This window comes from Bubalus kerabau, chromosome 12, assembly GCF_029407905.1.
Source record: "Bubalus kerabau isolate K-KA32 ecotype Philippines breed swamp buffalo chromosome 12, PCC_UOA_SB_1v2, whole genome shotgun sequence".
Classification (NCBI taxonomy): domain Eukaryota; kingdom Metazoa; phylum Chordata; class Mammalia; order Artiodactyla; family Bovidae; genus Bubalus; species Bubalus kerabau.
In genome coordinates this window covers 81034644-81054607 of record NC_073635.1, presented here as the reverse complement: position 1 = coordinate 81054607, position 19964 = coordinate 81034644, and the positions used below count along the sequence as shown (strand labels likewise).

Below are 19964 nucleotides of genomic sequence, written 5' to 3'. Positions count from 1 at the left end.
TGCAGGAAGAAAAAGGCCTTCAGAAAAGTGGGCCATTCATCTGCACCAAGTTCAGAGAATTTCCAGCACGGTGAAAAGATATGTTATGCAAGCACATAGATGTATTCAGTGGGGGTAGACAGAACCAGTTACATGGAGACTACAAAGGAGCCCTCCCATGGCTCATGAATAAGTCGAGGAAATGATCAGAAAAAAACAGGAGAGAGATGTTTAGACAGATGGCCCACTTAAAATGCCTGAGACAGGGCATAAGCAATTTTAATGAAACTTTAGATCTAGCATATGAATTGTGTCTTATTTCCTCCGGGGGAGGGGGGTAAAAAAAAAAAGAAAGCAAACTGAAAAAGACAAAAATGCAACAATTTGCTGAAAAGCCCACTTTTAGCAAGTTGGGATGGAGGAAGAGTCGCAAATAAAAGTTTTATTAGTGCGATAAATTCACATAAAATTCTTCACAGAGCCATCAGCCATCAGAATGAATATGAAAAAGCACGGAATGAACAGATTAAAAGAATTTTAAACAGAAGTCTACTGCCAAACCAAACAAAAATCTAAGCCTTATTATGTGAGAACTTACAACACTCCAACATTAAAGTTCATCACTGCAGAAGAAAGATAAAAGCTGCGTTTTCAGAGAACCTCTTCAAAGCTAGAACTTGTCATAGTGGAGGAACAGAACTCTGCCTGTATGCAATTTAAAATGTGTACATGAGAATATAGGAGACTGTGGAGGAGAACGTGTATCACAAAATCATGCCTAGAAGGAGTTAGGGAATATCCCCAAGTCCAGTTGCATTAGCAATACAAATAATTGCACAAATGACACTGGAATCTAGAAATGAACCACATTACTTATAATCTTAAGTATATTTTAATATTATGCAAACTCTGCTTTTTTCTTTCACCAATAAGGCTTTATGGTTCTAAGTCTGATCTCCAGGTACAATTAGTGAGGAAGACAATGCTGGTAGTGTATAGCCATCACCCCTGCAGTGTCTGACGGATCACTACATGACCTGGGCCTCTATGGTGGCTCAGTGAAAAAGAATCCACCTGCCAATGCAGGAGACATGGGGTGGATCTCCGATCTGGGAAGATCCCACACGCCATGAAGCAGCTAAGCCCGTGTGTCACAACTATTGAGCCTGGGATCTGGAGCCCGGGAGCCACAACTACTGAGCCCACGTGCCTCATCTACTGAAGCCCATGTGTCCTAGAGCTGTGCTCTGCAGCAAGAGAACCCACTGGAATGAGAAGCCTCTGCACTGCAACTAGAGAGTAGCCCCACTCGCCACAACTAGAGAAAAAGCCCGCACAGCAACAAAGACCCAGCACAGTCAAAAAAGAACCCAATCAATAATTTTTTTTTAAGTTACATGACCTTTACAAGTTACTATACTTCTTGTGCATCAGTTTCCTTATCAGTAAGACAAAAATAGTAAGACTACTTAATTTGCATGTTGATTAAATGAGATAAAAGGTGTAAAACGATTAGACAGGTGCTTGGCACATTAAAGGCTAATTAAGAGACACTATCAACATTATCATGATTTGTTTGGTGCAGTAACGTGAAATCCTCCTCTATTGTTGCAACAACCTGCTATTCAATACTATACAATTTAAATACAGTGAAATTAAAAAATCTTAAGTTCCATCATTTATCTTTCCAATAAATCTGCCCCTTCCCAACAACTATAAAGCTCCCCATAAACTTCAAAAAATATGTACTCCTGTGTGGTTTTTACCCAAAATAATGTTTCTGAGGTTTGTTCATGTTGACACGTTCATTCTTTTTTGGCCACTGAGTAGCACTCTGTTGCACGTGAGCACACTAAATGAGTTCACCCTTTATTGACGGGCCTTTGTGTGGTTTCCAGTTTGGGGCTCTCATGAACAAAGCTGCTATAAATATTCTTTGAACAAATATTTTTTGAGGACTTATGCTTTCGTTTCTTAAGGGTAAATATATCTTCATCTTAAGAGTGGAAATTCTATGATGAATGTACATCCAATTTTATTTCTGGACTTCTATTCCCCTGATCAACACGTTTATTCCTATGCCAGTACCACACTGTCTTTATTACTATAAGCTTGCACTATGTTTTGAAATCAGGAAGTATGAGTTCCCCCAATTTTGTTGTTCTTTTTCAAGACTGTTTTGGTTATGCTGAATCTCTTGCACTTTCACATAAATTTTGGAATGTGTTTATTTCTGCAAAAAACACAGCTGGGATTTAATAGTGATGGCATCAAATCTGTGTATCATCATTTCGTCTTCTGATCCATGAATGTGGGATGTTTATCCATTTATTTGTCTTTATTTCAACAATTATTCTGTACAGTTTTCAGTATACAATCTTACACTTTTTAAAAAAAATTTGTGCTTAAGTACTGCATTTCTTTTGCTGCTACTGTAAAATAAAATTGTTAATTTTGGGTTCATAACACTCCTATTGTATAAAATAAAATGGATATTTACATGCCACTCTTATATTCCACAACTTTGCAAAAGTTATTTATTATTTTAATAGCGTTTTTGTGGTTTTTTTTGGTGAATTCCTTAAGATTTTCTATATACAAGATCATGTCACCAAAATTAGAGATGGTTTATTTCTTCCCCATCTTGATACCTTTAATTTTTCATGCCAAACTGCCCAAGCCAGAAACTCCAGGAAAATGCTGAAAAACTAACAACAAACACCCGTGTCTTATTCCTGACCTTAGAGGAAAACATTCAATTGTGTGCCAATAGGTATGATGTTAGCTGTGGATTTTTCATAGATGGCCTTCATTGGGTTCAGGAAGTTCCTTTCCTTCTATGCCTAATTGGTTGAGTGCTTTATCATGAACGGCTGCTTGATTTTCCCAAATGTTTTTTCTGCATTTCTTGAAATAAGTCCGTGGATTCTGCCCATCATTAATATGATTTATCACATTGAATGATTTTTGGATGTTAAGCCAACTGTGTGTACCTAAGGTAAAACTCACTTGGTTATGGCACATAATCATTTTATATATTCATGAATTTAGTTTGCTAGATTTTGTTGAGGATTTTTGCATTAATGTATGAGGGAGGTTGGTCTTTAGTTTTCTTTTTTTCTAACATCTTTATCTGGTTTTGGTATTACAGTATAATAATACTGGCCTTGGAGAATGAGTTGCAAATTCTATCCTTCTTTTGTATTTTTTGGAAGAATTTATAAAAGATGAGTATTAGTTGATTTCTTTCTAAATAGTTCACTGAATTCACCAGTGAAGCCATTATCCCTGGGCTCTTCTTTTTAAGAAATTTTGTGATGACTAATTCAATCTCTCGCAGGTCTATTCAAATTTTCTATTTTCTCTTAAGTTAGTGTTGGTAGCTTGCATCTTTCTACAAATTTCTCCATTTTATCTAAGTTGGCATATAATTATTCACATTATTCCCTCATCACACTTTTAATTTTTGTAAGGTCAGTATGTACAATACCTATTTTATCACTAATTTAACAATCTGAGTCTCTCTTTCTCTTGGTCAATCTCTCTAAAGGCTTGTCATTTCCACTGATCTGCCTAAGGACCAAATTCTGCTTTTATTGATCTCTACTGTTTTTCTATTTTCGATTTATTTCCTGTCCAATGTTTACTACTTTCTTCTCTCTGCTTGTTTTGGGTTTAGTTTGTTCTCCTTTTCCAATCTTCCTGAAATGGAAGATGAGGTGACTGACATGAGATCTTCTTTTAATTCATTTTATTTATTTTGCTGCACTGGATCTTAGCTGTGGCATACGGGATCTAGTTCCTTGACCAGGGATCGAACCCAGGCCTCCTGGCACTGGGAGCACTGAGGCTTAGCCACTGGACCACTAGGGAAGTTCTGAGATCTTCTTTTTCAATATGCGTTTACAGCTCTAAACGTCCCTCTAACCACTAGAGGCATTTCATAATACGTTTTTAAATGTTCTGATCTTGTTTTAATTTCAAAATATTTTTCTAATTTCTTTGATTTCTTCTTCATCCCATTTGTTATTTAGGAGTGAATTATTTAACTTCCACAAATTTGTAACTTTCACAAATTTCCTTTTTTGTTGACTTGTCATTTCATTCACCTGTGTTTGGAGAACATACTTGGTATATTTCAGTCCCTTTACACGTATCAGGGTGTGTTCTATGGCCTGGCACATGAGATGCTTTACCATGGAAAGTGTTACACATGCACTTGAGAAGCTGCATGTTCTGCTGTTGAATGTATTCTTCTATATAGATATCTTCTATTCTTCTATATAGATATATTAGATCTATTTGGTTTATAGTGTTATACAAGTCTTCTACTTTCTTGTTCATCAAGCCTAGTTCTATCCACTATTGAAAGTGGAGTATTCAAATCTCCAACTATTACTGGTGAATTGTTAATTTCTCATTTCAACTGTCACAGTTTTGCTTCATGTATCTGGGGACTGCATTATCAGGTAACATATATGTTCAGAATTGTTATAGCTTTCTCATGGATTGACTGTTCTATCATTATAAAATATCCCTTTGTCTCCAGTAACAATTTCTGTCTTAAAATTATACTACATTACAAATATAGTATGTCTGATAACTCTATCCTTTTACCTTCAGTCTATATTGTGTCTTTGTGTCAAAGAGTATCTATTGTAGAGAGATTACATTTGATCTTATTTTTTTATCCACCATACTAATATCTGCCCTTGATTGGTGTGCTTACTCCATTTACATTAAATATACTTCTTCATTAAGCAAGATTTACATCTGCCATTTTACTTTTTGCTTTTCATATCTTTTTTTGTTCTTCTATTCCTCCATTATTGTCTTCTTTTAAGTAGATATTTTGCAGTGTACCATTTTAACTCCCTTGATGGTTCATACACTATTTTTTACAGCTATTTTCTTAGTGGTTACCTTAGGGAGTACAATTTGCACCTTATATTTAAACACTATAGTATGGATTAATGCTAGTCATTCAGTCATGTCTGACTCTGAGATCCCATAAACTGCAGCCTACCAGGCTCCTCTGTCCACAGGACTCTCCAGGCAAGAATACTGGAGTGGGTAGCCATTCCCTTCTCCAGGGGATCTTCCTGACCCAGGGATGTGTCTCTTGCATTGTAAGCATGTCTCCTGCACTGCAGGCAGATTCTTTACCATCTGAGCCACCAGGGAAGCCCGGATTAATGCTAACTTAATTGCAAAAGCATATAGAAAATTTGCTGCAATCGATAGCTTTGTTTTCTCTACCATTTGCCTTATTGTCATACAAATTATATTTGTATATATGATATGCCTGTAAACTTAGAATTAAAATTACTGCATTATGTAATTCTTTTAAATAAGAAAAAAGGGGGAAAGATATTACTGAAACTAAAAATACATTTATACTGTCTTTTATATTTACTGATGTAGTAATCTTTAACCAGTGCCCTTTTTACTTCATACATATTTACGTTTCTGTTAAATGTACTTTCATTTCACCTTGAAAAACTTCCTTTCATACTTTTTCTTGCATAGGTCTGCTAGCTTTGGTTTCTCTTATTTGTTTTGAATGTCTTAATGTCTCCTTCGTGTTTAAAAGTTAGTTTTGCTGGATACAGAATTCTTTGTTGACATTTACTTTTAATTCTTCAGCACTTTTTATATACCATCCCATTCTCTTCTGGACACCTTGGCATCTGATGAGGTGGGAGCCCTTAATCTTACTGAGGATCTCTTTTACATGATGAGTCCTTTTCTCACGCTGCGTTTAAGATTCTCTTTGGTTTTTGACAGTTTTGACTGTGATGTGTGCAGCTGTTGAGCTTTTTGAGTTTATTCTACCTTGGACTTTGTTAAGCTTATTGAATGTGCAGATTAAGGTTTTTCATTTGGGTTTTCATTTGGGATGTTTTCAGCCATGATTTCTTTTAACAGTCTTTCTGCTCCTTTATCTTTCTTCTCTTCTGCTTCTGGGACTCTCAGCATGTATGCCAGTACATCTCAGTGTCCCAAAGATCTCCAAGGCTCTGGTCATTCTTCTTCAGTTTTCTTTCTGTTCTTCACTTTGGATAATCTCAATTGATATATCTTCAAATTTGCTGATTGTTTCTTCTGCCACTCAAATCTATTATTGAATTCCTCAGTTCATTTTACCACTATGAGCACTGTACTTTCATCTCTAGAATTTTTATTTGCTTAAAAAAATCATTTCTTTTAAAAAATATATTTATTTATTTATTTGGCTGTGCCAGGCCTCAGTTGTGGCATGCAAACTCTTTGTTGTAGCATGCAGGACTCAAGTTTCCTGACCAGACATCAAACGCAGGCCCCCTGGATTGGAAGGATGGAGTCTTAGCCACTAGGGAAGTACCACTAGGGAAGTACCAATTTCTATCTTTTTATTAATATTTTCTATTATGTGAGATATGGTTGCCATAATTTCCTTTAATTGTTCATACTAGACTTCCTTCAGTCCTTCAAAAAGAATTTTAATAGGTTATTTAAGGTCATTGCATAGTAAGTACAGTGTCTGGGCCCCTCTTGGGCAGTTTCTACTGAGTTTTCATCCTGTGAATGGGCCATACTTATAAGTTTATTTGAATGTCTTATAACCTTTTATTGAAAATTGGCACACCTGCAAATGAGATTCTCTCCCCTCACCAGACCAGTAAGTTCCCTAAAGTGCAGGAACTATTTTGTTATTACTCTAAGCCCAAGCATCTTTTCACAAGGAGCACCATTTGTTATTTTTGGAACAATCTAATAACTCTAATTCTGAAGGTAAAAAATTATCATCATTAAAATATATACTCAGGAGTTTACTCTGATGAAAGTTAAGTGACCTCTGTAAAGTAGATGGTCAGGATACTGGCCATCTAAACCAGTGTTATCTAGATTCAGGGTTGTTAGTTACAAATGAACATTCAGAGTATGAAATCAGTCTGACACACTGTGAGAAACCAGAAATTCAAAAAAAGCACTAAATCATAAAGGTGGTTTAAAAGAATTAAAAAAAAAAAACGCAGCTTAATCCAGAGTTTATCCTATTGATTAATATGAAAACCTCAATGAGTGTAATAATGGAAGATAAAGATACTTTAAACAGCTACTATATTAATATCTTTGGAAAAAAATGCATTCAAATAATATGGGTTACTAGTTGCTGCCTTTCCTTTTCTTATACATTTCTTTATATTTCTTAGAATATATCAAATTTCATAAGACTTATTCACAGAATAAATTTTACTGAAACTATTATTGGGATAAAGATGAAAAGCTATCTCTGTAAGTAGAAATTCAAACCTATTCAAACCAAAGAATCAAGATCTAAATAAACATAATGCATTTTCTATGTCCACTAACTATAATACACAGAGAATTTTTTTACTGAAAAATCATGAAATGTCTTCAAAAAGCTTATTTTTCCAATTTGCACCAATTTCATTACTTTTAAATTTTTACTTAACTAATAAACCTCTCTAAACGACCTTTAAATCTTTTTCTGAAACAAGGCTGAACAAGTACATACAAATATTCTTCCATCACCTACAGAAAATTGTCTTACACAGATTGGCTCACTTGGGTTTTTAATAATAATTTTTGAACTATGTAAATTAATCATTTTAAATTTTATTATGAATGTAGTGGTAGTGTTGATTTAGTTTCAGTTCCAATATCAAGGATTTTACTATCCTATAAAACATATCCCGAGTTCAAAGTATTTAAGGGGGGTTAAACAAAATGCAAACATTTAATGCAACATTAAGCATATGAAATAAAAACTTGATTGCCAAAAGAAAGCATGCTATGCTGTTACCCTGGTGACAGGTTAAAAAAGGGATTGTGAGCTGAATAGCTGTATGATATGAAATTAAAATGTTTCACATTGAACAATCCAAAATGAATTGGGAAAGGTTAGAGTAGAGGAGAGAGAAATCAATTCTTCAATGGCAATGGGTGAATGGGAGAGAAGAATGAATAGGATTTGCCAGTGGGGTGCAACAGCTGCCAAATATTCCTGCAGCCAAAGAATCACAATAATACTGATGAAGTGTGCAAGAGCTTTTGGAATCATTGCAGGGAACAGAGACATTCTCCTGTAATAATGAGGCTATTCTGTCTTCCATTCAGCTCTTGTAGTACAACGAAAAACAAAAAAAGAAAAATATTTCAAAATGTAATATTTAACAAAAAGCCTATAAATATGACATATTTTCCACTTAATATTTTGTGCCTAAATTCACACAGGTTTCTAAATCATCCAAGATACAGTCTTATTAAGAAACTGAAAATATAAGAGAGATGTCAAAAAGTAAGGCAAGCTTAAAGGATGAAGACTGAATTAACATTTTCTTTCCTCTTGGTGCTTTCGCTTAATTAAAGAGCTATTTCCAAAGGCACAATATAGCTGGGTATGCTTGTGAGCGTATACCCAAAGTACTATTTTTAATTATATAGTTATCAGACTATCAACTCCCTTGTCATAATGAAATGGCCTGAGAACATAAATGAAAGAAGTATGATATAAGTTTTAATTTGTTGTCACAGATGGTGTAAATTTTAATAATTCAATATATCCTTTTAAATTCAGAAATAATTCAAAGAGTCAATATGCAGTGGCCAACAATATTGCTCTTCCTTGGGAATTATTTACAAATGGCTACTTTTTTCTGTTTCCTTCCCCAGTTTTACTTCATTGATTATGGTATTTCAAAACCTTAAACTTTTATTATCTAATTGAAAACTTAATGAGTGAATGAATTACAAATCTAAAATGAGGCAAGCACATTGTTATTTAATAGCAAGAAAAAAGCAGATAACCGCATCTGTCAGGTTAAAAAAAAAAAAAATCACTAAAAAATTGATTCTCCATTTTATCAGGAAACCAGATGAGGAAAGAAAATACTGTACAAATGTAGACACAATGACTGCAATTCAAGTGAAAGTACTTTCCCATTATGCTACTGTGACTAAAAGAGTTAAACTGATGGCAGGCTGTACAGCCAGTCAAGATACCTGATACATATGTTCTGCTAAGTAGGAGCTCAAAGTGGTGGTTATACACTGACTCCATACACCCAAAGTAATCCTCTACAAAAGTGAACACTACATTTTTTAAAAACCTCTCTGATTGCAGTCTTTTCATCAGTATTATCACAGGCCAAAGTGAAAAAGTGTTCCTTTTCCCACATCTTTAACTTCTGCTCAAATATCAAGAGAGAAAATAGAGAGTTTAAGTAGAAACCATAAAGAAGAGGATCTGCCCCAGCCAGATTCGGTTAGGATCAGAACTGAAAAAGATTTCAGGAGGACTCATCCAATCCACCACCACCATCTCTCAGAGGAGGAAACTGAAGTCAAAAGTTGAAACATTTTACACAAAGAGTTGTACCACCTTCATACTCAATAGTGGTGCTGAGACCACACTTCTGACTCCCAACATCTGACCCAGTGCTGGTCCCACCATACCAAGAGCTGTGACATTTCAGTGCCAGATGAAGGAGCCAAAAGAACCAAAGATGGTAGAATTTTCCTAGCCTGAATGACTGAATAGAATAAGCAAGCTACATGAAACTCTGTGTACATGTCTACAGGGTTGACCAGATGTAGGCTGCACGATCGCACTCTGTACTGCCAGGGACCACCAATACCACACAACCTAATTAATTCCCAGACTTACCAATCCTATCTGAGCAAGATTTTCTATCAAATGTTAACTTTTTTAAAGTAGTAATTTTGTACAGTCCTTAAAAACCACTTTTTCAAAAACTACTACAGAGATATGTAGACAACATAATGGTATATAAAAATAAAAAATAAAGACTCTTTAAAAGCAGAGTGGTACATTTTCTATAAAATCAAAACAAGACATTAACCATATGTATGTAAATATAGAAACTCTGAGAGTTGCTGGTACTTGCAGGCTCCAATTTCTCTTTTTCCGTTTTCTCTTGTTGTTGTTGTTCAGTTGCTAAGTCGTGTCCAGCTCTTTGCGACCCCAGCACACCAAGCTTCCCTGTTCTTCATACCCTGAACTGCAGCACACCAAGCTTCCCTGTCCTTCACTCTCCCTGAGTTTGCTCAAACTCATGTTGATTCAGTCAGTGATGCCATCCAACCATCTCATCCTCTGTTGCCCCTGTCTCCTCTTGCCCTCAACCTTTTCCAGCATCAGGGTCTTCTCCAATGAATCAGTTCTTCCCATCAAGTAGCCAAAGTATCAGAGATTCAGCTTCTGCATCAGTCCTTCCAATGAATACCCAGGACTGATCTCCTTTAGGATGGACTGGTTTGATCTCCTTGCAGTCCAAGGGACTCTCAAGAGTCTTCTCCATCACCACAGTTCGAAAGCATCAATTCTTCAAAGCTCAGCTTTCTTTATGGTCCCACTCTCACAACCATACATGACTACTGGAAAAACCACAGCTTTGACTATGCAGACCTTGGTCGGCAAAGTGATGTCTGTTTTCTTGAACCCTCATCAGTTTAACTTTAACTACTATTTCCCACTCAGCATTCCTGAAAACTACCTGTCAAGGTCTCCTATGACCTCCCCATTGTGAAACTCAACGGTCAACAGTCATTCTCATAAGTGATGTAATTCAGTTGAACACTCCGACCTTCCGTTGGTTCTCTGAACGCCACGCCTGCCTACTTTCCAACCCTTGTCCTCTGCTCTTCCTTCTCAAGTCTCCTTCACTGGATCCATTTGATCTTCCTGACTCATCAATGTGGAGTGTCCCAGGGTAGGCCTGGGACCTCTGCTCCCAGCTGGTCTCCCAGCTTCCACTCTTATCCCTCTTGAGGCGTTTACGATACTATGGGCCCAATGATCTTGTGGCATATGTCACATCAAGCTCTGCTTTGTCAAAACCCTGCAAGGTTTCCCCATTGCTCAAAGGTTAAACGTCTAAGTCCTGAGACTACCTAACAAGACTCCTTCTCTACTACTCTATGGCTTGCTTCCTCCTCTCAAGCAAGAGTATCTGCCTTCTTGCTGTTTCTCAAACAGGCCAGGCATACTTGACTTTGAGTGCTTTACATTTGCTGTCTCCTCTCATCAGAGGGTCTTTCCTCCGGATAATCACATGACTCACTCCTTTCTGCCTTCAGGTCTTTGCTCTAATGTTAATCTTCCCATCCTGCTAATCCATCCTGCCATCTACTTCCCTGCAACCAAATTAAAACTGCAACTACCCCACCATCCACCCCCAGGATGCTCTACAGCCCCTCCACCCTGTTTTGCTTTTCACCAAAATATTTATCATCATTCGATGCCCTATATCTGTTTTGTCTGCCTAACTTCTACTTAAATGTAAGCTCACTGGAGGCAGGATATTTTTTTTTAATCATTTTGTTCCCTGCTAAATTCTCTAAATTTTCAAACTCAATTCTCATAATGATCAATAGGTAATTTTCAAAGACATATGGTTGTATTTAATATCCGTATCTGATTTTATTATTCAATAAGGAATGGAAGGGTACATCTTTAACAAAAAAAATTTCAAACCAATAGCTAACATACCTGTTGATGTTGAAAAACTCAAGGTAGTTGAGTTATCCGGGAATAAAACAAATATATATCATTTCTACTACCCTTGAAATAGAATTTGCATCATTAGAGATTTAAAAAAAAGAAAATCGGGAGGGATAGATAAAAGTTAATGGCCATGATGTTAAGTAGTTTATATCTCACTTGACATTGACAAACACTTGAAGCACCACTATTACCCTCACATTATAGGTGAGGAAACAAAGTCCAGGGGAGGCAAAATAATTTATCCTAGAATAGCAGCTAGAGATAGCAAAACCAGGGAGAAATCCAACTCTCTGGCACAAAAGCCTGTGCTCTTAAACTTGAAACTATACTGGCAGTGCTAGCCAGAACATGACAAGAAAAACAAATCATACAACCCATACAAAGGGAGGCAGGGAGTTATTATTAAAAAATGTAAAGTGGCTACTTTAGCTGATTCAGTTCGGATCAGTTCAGTTCAGTCGCTCAGTCGTGTCTGACTCTTTGCAACCCCATGAATCGCAGCACGCCAGGCCTCCCTGTCCATCACCAACTCCCAGAGTTCACTCAGACTCACGTCCATCGAGTCAGTGATGCCATCCAGCCATCTCATCCTCTGTCGTCCCCTTCTCCTCCTGCCCCCAATCCCTCCCAGCATCAGAGTCTTTTCCAATGAGTCAACTCTTCGCATGAGGTGGCCAAAGTACTGCAGTTTCAGCTTTAGCGCCATTCATTCCAAAGAAATCCCAGGGCTGATCTCCTTCAGAATGGACTGGTTGGATTTCCTTGCAGTCCAAGGGACTCTCAAGAGTCTTCTCCAACACCACAGTTTAAAAGCATCAATTCTTCGGCGCTCAGCCTTCTTCACAGTCCAACTCTCACATCCATACATGACCACTGGAAAAACCAGAGCCTTGACTAGACGGACCTTGGTTGGCAAAGTAATGTCTCTGCTTTTGAATATGCTATCTAGGTTGGTCATAACTTTTCTTCCAAGGAGTAAGCGTCTTTTAATTTCATGGCTGCGGTCACCATCTGCAGTGATTTTGGAGCCCAAAAAATAAAGTCTGACACTGTTTCCACTGTTTCTCCATCTATTTGCCATGAAGTGATGGGACCGGATGCCATGATCTTCGTTTTCTGAACGTTGAGCTTTAAGCCAACTTTTTCACTCTCCTCTTTCACTTTCATCAAGAGGCTTTTGAGTTCCTCTTCACTTTTTGCCATAAGGGTGGTGTCATCTGCATATCTGAGGTTATTGATATTTCTCCTGGAAATCTTGATTCCAGCTTGTATTTCTTCCAGTCCAGCGTTTCTCATGATGTACTCTGCATATAAGTTAAATAAGCAGGGTGACAATATACAGCCTTGATGTGGTCCTTTTCCTATTTGGAACCAGTCTGTTGTTCCATGTCCAGTTCTAACTGTTGCTTCCTGATCTGCATATAGGTTTCTCAAGAGGCAGGTCTATTTCACACCAAGCCCCAATCATGATAATCCATTTCCCTTTGCAGTGATAGGTTTAGGAACAGGATGAGTTCTCCCTGGTCAATGAGAACCGAGAAGCAGCTGCTTGGGTAACGTCCAGGAGAGGTTTCCTCCCATCCTAGAGACACACATGATCTGGATTTGCCTCCTGGAACTTCTACAGCTGCCCTGCCATCACAGCCTCCTGACCAAGCCCAGGCACAGACAAAAGCAGGGCTAAGGAACTACAAAGAAGCAGCGCCAGCAGATGTGCGTGCCGAGCCTTGTCCTTTCCAGTCTCAGAGCCTCCTGCTCAATGTGAGATGTGTCTGTTTGAATCAGGCTTTGTTACTTAAATCCAAAAGCATCCCAGTGATTCAGGAGGTTCTATGACTGCTCCTTTTGAAATCACATAAAAAGTGACTGCAGCGGTGGAGCTGGACCTGAACCAGTGTAAAGTGAGAGGAGCGTCAAAGTGCAGAAAGGGGAATTCTGCCCTGTGAACAACATCTGAATCTCACGGACTCAGTGGACATGAGTTTGAGCAAACTCTGGGAGACCGTGAAGGACAGGAAAGCCTGGTGTGCTGCTGTGCACTGGGGTCACGAAGAGTCGGACACAACCGAGCGACTAAACAACAAGGAAAACAGGCATTCTGATCAAAACTAAATCAAAGATTCCTGAAGGAAACTATTTTCTTTACTAGTTTCTCCTCCAATCATTAGCAGATAGTGAAACCAATTACTATACTAAACCGCAATGCCAACAAGATCATTTCATCTTCGAATAACATGAAGCGATTGTTCAACCCAACTTTTAATGATTCACTTCTGTCAAGAAAAGTGTTTAGGAAAAGAAGGATTACAAAGCAAAATAATTCCATATTAAGACAGTAAGTATTTATGCAAAAGCTTAATTTGCTTTATTAGACAAAGCAAAACTGTTATATGTCTCTGACATTAACTTTACTCTCTTGCTAAAATGCAATATCTTTTTACTATCCAAATAGTAGGGGCATATATTATTAAATTTTTTTCCAGGTCATAAATGATGAAAGAATACCATCCATGGAAAAACTAGAAAAATAAGATCAGCAGCCAAAACAAGCAGAACAAAGGAAGTGCTGCAGGCTACTGGGTTTGGAGGCAAAACAGCTCCATGACAGAGCCACACGCAGCCACACCTGGAGGCCAACTCCGGTCTCCATTCCCCAGGCCATAGTGAATGTGAACTGAAAACACGACTGTGAAGCTAAAATGGGAAGAGGCAACCAGCTTACATCAACTCTGGTGTCGGGGACCTCTTCAGCAAATAAGCCAACACAGTTTCAATTCACTTTGCCTAAACAAGATTATGCTTTGTCTAAAAGACTGGTATAAATGTTATAGGTCTTTGCTGCTAGGGTGGTGGCAACTTTACAATAAACGGGTCTGTTTAATAAATGGTAAGTTCAATAGAAACTCAGCAAAAATAATGTTATTTCGATAGTATGCCCACAATTATCTACATAACCAAAATTTTGGCTTACATATTTCATAAACATATTTTTTTTTCCAACTTCTAAAGGGTAATGAGAGAGTTACTCACTCAGTCATGTCTAACTCTTTGAGACTCTATGGACTGTACTGCACCAGGCTCTTGTGTCCATGGGATTCTCCAGCCAAGAATACTGGAGTGGTTTGCCATGCCCTCCTCCAGGGGATCTTCCTGACCCAGGGATCGAACCTGGATCTCTTGCATTACAGGCAGATTCTTTACCATCTGAGCCACCAGGGAAGTCCAAAGGGTAGTGAATTCAATAGCAATATAACAGGAGGAGGAGTCTAGGAAGATGACAGAAAAGGTAGAAAGCACCAAGAGTCTGTCTCCCCACCTAGACAACAATCACACTGGCAGAATCTGTCTAACAGAACTGAGAGTTCCCCACTTTGTAACTTTCAGAAGGCAGCTCAGGTGGTAAATCGTGATAACTTCTGGTCAACTTCAGCTTTAGTACAGTAGCAGCTCCCCATCCTCCTACACTCAAGCTGCCTGGCATGCAACTGTGGGTGTGTTCACTGGAGTAGCTTGCACACAGCTTATGGAAGCCGGGGTGGGCAAAAATGGACCCTATCCTTGAAATATTGAGGATCTGAGCTCTGAAGTGATAACTGCTGCTTCTGACCACAGAGAAGCAGACAGAGAAGCGGGAAGCCATTGTTACCGTACCTCCGGCATTGCTGCAAGCTCTTCCTCCTCTGGCTGGAATGACTTCCAGGAGATTTAAAGGTATAGTGTATCCCTAACCGCCACTCCCCTTCATTTTTTTCTTTTTCCCCCTTTTCAAGAGCTAGGTCTTAAAGGCGAAGATGTTCTAAAACAACTGCATATACAAGGAAAACTGTCAAGTGACCACACATGCCCAGGCAAAGTCTAAGAAAGGACCTCAGAAGAACTTAAGTTTACATCTCGGCCTGATCCTTGGCACAGAGACAGTCTGCAACAATTAAAACAGCAAAATGACAAAGACCATAATGAAAACCACTAAACCTTGGGGAAGAAGGAGAATCTGATTTTCAAAGTCATCACATTATTAGATTAAAATGTTCAATGCTCAACCCAAAAATCGGAAGTCATACAAATAAACAGGCAAGTATGGCCAACTCAAAGCGGAAAACAAGATCAACAGATTTATCCCTGAAAAAGACCTAATGGCAGATATAATAGAAAAAGACTTTAAAACTGTCTTAAAGATGCTAAACGAACTAAAGGAGGAAAAAGTCAAGAAAACAATGTGTAAGCAAAATAAAAATATCAATAAAAAGACAGAAAACCTAAAAAGAAATGAAAAAGAAATTCTGGAGCTGAAAATTACAATAATTGAAATGAAAAACTCACTCGGGTAATTCAAAGGTGGATCTGAGCAGTCAAAAGGAAAAAAATCAGTCAATATGAAGATAGGACAATAGAAATATCAAGTCTGAAGAATAGAAAGACAAAAGATGGTTTAAGAAAAGTGAACAGAACCTACGGGTCCTGTGCAGACACCACCAAGTAGACCAACATACACACTGTGAGAGTCCCGGAAGGAGAGAAAGGGGCAAAGAGAATATCTGAAATACAGTGACCGAAAACACCCCAACCTTGATGACAGACATGAACGTACACATTCAAAAAGCTCAACAAACTCCAAAGATGAACTCAAAGACCCAAGTCAAACTTTCAAGTGCTGACAACAAAATCTTGAAAGAGAGGGACGAATCTTCAAGTGAAAATAAGATTATCAGCAGATTTCTCATCAGAAACTCTGGAGGCCAAAGAGATTGGGCTGATATATTCAAAGTGCTAAAAGAAAAAAAAAAAATTTGTCAACCAGAATTCTACATCCAGGAAAAATGTCCTTCAAAGGTGAGGGAGCAGTTCATATCTTCCCAGATAAAACAAAAGCTGAGGGAGTCTACGACAACTAGATCTGCCCTGCAAAAAAAATGCTAAAAGGAGTCCAGCAGAGTGGAATGAAGACACTACACAGTACCAAGAAGCCACGTGAAGAAATAAATATCTCAGTAAAGGGACATATATGGACAATCATAAGAGCTAGTATTATTGCAACAATGCTCGTAACTTCACTTTTTTGTTCTCTACATGATTTAAGGGCCTAATACATTTAAAAATTACTAGTGTAAAAGCTAATATCATTTTAACTTTTCCAATAAGCCAACTCAGAAAAGACCCTGATGATGGGAAAGACAGAAGGCAGGAGGAGAAGGGGACGACAGAGGACAAGATGGTTGGATGGCATCACTGACTCAGTAAATAGACTTCAGTTTGAGCAAGCTCTGTGAGATGTGAAAGACAGGGAAGCCTGGCATGCTGCAGTCCAATGGGTCACAGAGAGTTGACCATGAAGAATTGACTAAACAACATCATTTAAAAATTACTAGAGTGGAAAAAAAAAATTACCAGAGTGAAAGCTAGTACCATTTTATCTTTGTTTTGCAATTTCATGCTTTGTTTTCTATATAATTTAAGAGACTAACACATTTAAAATAATTATTGGTTTATAGTTTCGGACCTAGACTGTATAAGGGTGTAATTCTGTGATGTTAACACCTGCGCCCAGGCAATTTTCACCTGACCTTTATTCTGTCTTTTATACTTCTGTTCTTTCTATAAATTTCCAATAAAGGAAATTATACATTGTATAGTCTTCTTTAACTGGTTTCTTTCTCTTAGCATGATTTTCTTTTTAGGGTTATGCATGTAGATTCATGTATCAATACCGCATTTCTTTTTATTGCTAAGTAGTATTCCATCATAAAGACATACCACATTTATTTACCCACTCTCCACTTGATATTAGAAAAACGCAAATCAATGCAAATCAACTACAATCAGGTACCACACCTCACTCCAGTCAGAATGGCCATCATTAAAAAAAATCTATAAATGACAAATGCTGAAAAGGAAGTGATGAAAACATAACCCTTCCACATTCTTGTTGGGAATGTGTAAGTTGGTACAGCTACATGGAAAACAGTATGGAAGTTCCAGAAAGAACTAAAAATAGAACTACCATGTAATCCAGCAATCCCACTCCTGGCATATATCCAGACAAAACTATAATTCAAAAAGATACATGCACCCCTGAGTTCACAGTAGCACTGTTCACAATCAACAGCATATGGGAGCAACCTAAATGTCCATGGACAGATGAATGGATCAAGATGTGGTGCATACACACACAGACACACACACACACAGATACACGCACACACACACAGGCACAGGCACACACAGACACACACACAGAGACACACTCAGACACACAGATACACGCACACACACACACACAGGCACACACACACACAGACACACACACAGAGACACACTCAGACACACACACACTGGACTATTACTCAGCCATAAAAAAGAATGAAATAATGCCATCTGCAGCAACATAAATGCAACTAGAGATTATACTAAGTAAATCAGAATGAGAAACACAAATACTATATAATATCACTTATATATGAACCTATCTAATGAGACAGAAACAGACTCAAACACAGAGTACAGACTTGTGGTTGCCAAGGGGGAAGGGACTGAGGGAGGGAAGGAGTGGGAGGCTGGGGGTAGGTTAGCAGGTGTCAGCTTTCATACACAGGATGGATAAACAACAAGGTCCTACTGTATAGCACATGGAAATATATTCAATATTCTATAATGGAAAAGAACAGTTAGAATGATATATATGTATATGTGTGTAATATGTATAACTAAATCACTCTGTTGTACCACAGAAATTATCACAACATTGTAAATCGACTAAACTTCAATAAAAAAATAACAAAAGAAAAAAGATTTTCTCAGTAAAACAACATTAGCCATAAATATACACCCTAAGCCCAATTTTGTTTTCTTTCTACCTAATTCTTCAGGGGTAACCTGAATTTCTGATCTGTGCCCTTCAGACCTGCTCGGTCACCTGTCATCTTTTTTCTTTTATCATTATTCTTCCTCTTGAAAATGAAAGTGAAGCTGCTCAGTCATGTCCGACTCTTTGCAGTCCCATGGACTATATACATTTCATGGAATTCTCCAGGCCAGAATACTGGATTTGGTAGCCTTTCCCTTCTCCAGGGGATCTTCCCAACCTAGGGATCAAACCCAGGTCTCCCGCATTACAGGTGGATTCTTTACCAGCTGATCCACAAGGGAAGCCCAAGAGTACTGAACTGGGTATCCTATCCCTTCTCCAGCACATCTTCCTGACCCAAGAATCGAACCAGAGTCTCCTGCATTGGAGGCGGCTTCTTTACCAACTGAGCTACCAGGGAAGCCCCTTCCTCTTGAGGAAAAGCAAAAAGAAAAGGAGCTGATATAACACAATTTTATTACCCGTTTCACTCCAACAAGTAATGGATAGTACTTGCTAATAATGCAGGATTACTCTAAGAGGTACACATTCATTCATAATAAATAATCCTGTCATTCAGAAGCATGAATGGCACAAAGATTTTGTTTCATTTGCCCTGGTATAAAGCAGGTTTTCCCTTTTGCTTATTAGATTATTAGGAAGCAAAAAGGTACACTTAGGGTTCACAAATAACTAACTCAATCTGCTATTAATTCTTTCTTGTTTCTTATACACATAATTTTACCTGTTCAGATTATTTCCTATGTTTTAGTACTATCCCCCTTCTCAATACATTTTTCAAAATTAACAGAGTAAGAAAACAGAAATAATAAATACAAACTATTTGAACGGATTTCCTATAAGATTTCAGAGTGCCTTCCTCAATGTTGCCCAAGTTTCTCTGCTCATTTATTCTGTTTTAAATGGTTTCACATACCTTGAACTTTCATGGTCTTGAAAATGCTGTGCTCTTAATTGGGATGCCACAAACAAGGATGACGCTACTGCCAGGAACTGGTTTCTCTCAGTCTCTGTTAACTGGTGTCCTGAGGGAAATCAATCATGTACATAATGTTAACATCTTTCCTTCTATATTACAGAACTATTCGTCATTCAAACAAGCATTTTATCAAACGTCTATTATGGAGCTAGTATCGTACCAGGGACTAGGCTGTACCAGGGGAAAGGACGGAGCAAGATTATTTAAATAAAACAACAACCCCTGCTCACCACAAGCTTATAGTCTAATTTGGGAAAGAAGATGTTAAACAGAGGCACAGAACAAAACAATTACCAAAAAAAAAAAAACCCCACCAAACTATCAACATAGATCTCTAAGAAAACCTTAGGGCTCCTCACAACTGCTTCCCTTTATCAATCCCTACCCCAATTTTACTTCTAAGGAGAAAGAAGATAAAGTGAGGAAAAGGCATGTTGTCAGTCAAGGACAGTGACAGGGCCATGTTTTCTAATGTGAGGAATGAAAAGAAAAGAAGTACGTGACTGTCTTGGCTCTAAAATCCCAGTCAGGGTTTGAATCCCAATTAACCAACCAACCAACCAACCAACCAACTTCTCTCTCCCTCTTGAATTCACTCTTCTTACCATCAT

The 19964-nt window shown here is 37.9% G+C and overlaps 1 protein-coding gene across 7 annotated transcripts in view; it reads right to left on the bottom strand.

Annotated features, from left to right (window-relative positions):
• Nucleotides 1-19964, bottom strand: part of PCCA (propionyl-CoA carboxylase subunit alpha) — a 363730-nt gene that overhangs the window by 130266 nt on the left and 213500 nt on the right. For all 7 annotated transcript variants that reach the window (XM_055542946.1, XM_055542947.1, XM_055542949.1 and 4 more), the window contains exon 18: nucleotides 19291-19399. In XM_055542946.1, coding sequence (XP_055398921.1) covers nucleotides 19291-19399 — 109 coding nt within the window. The remainder of the gene's footprint in view (nucleotides 1-19290; nucleotides 19400-19964) is intronic.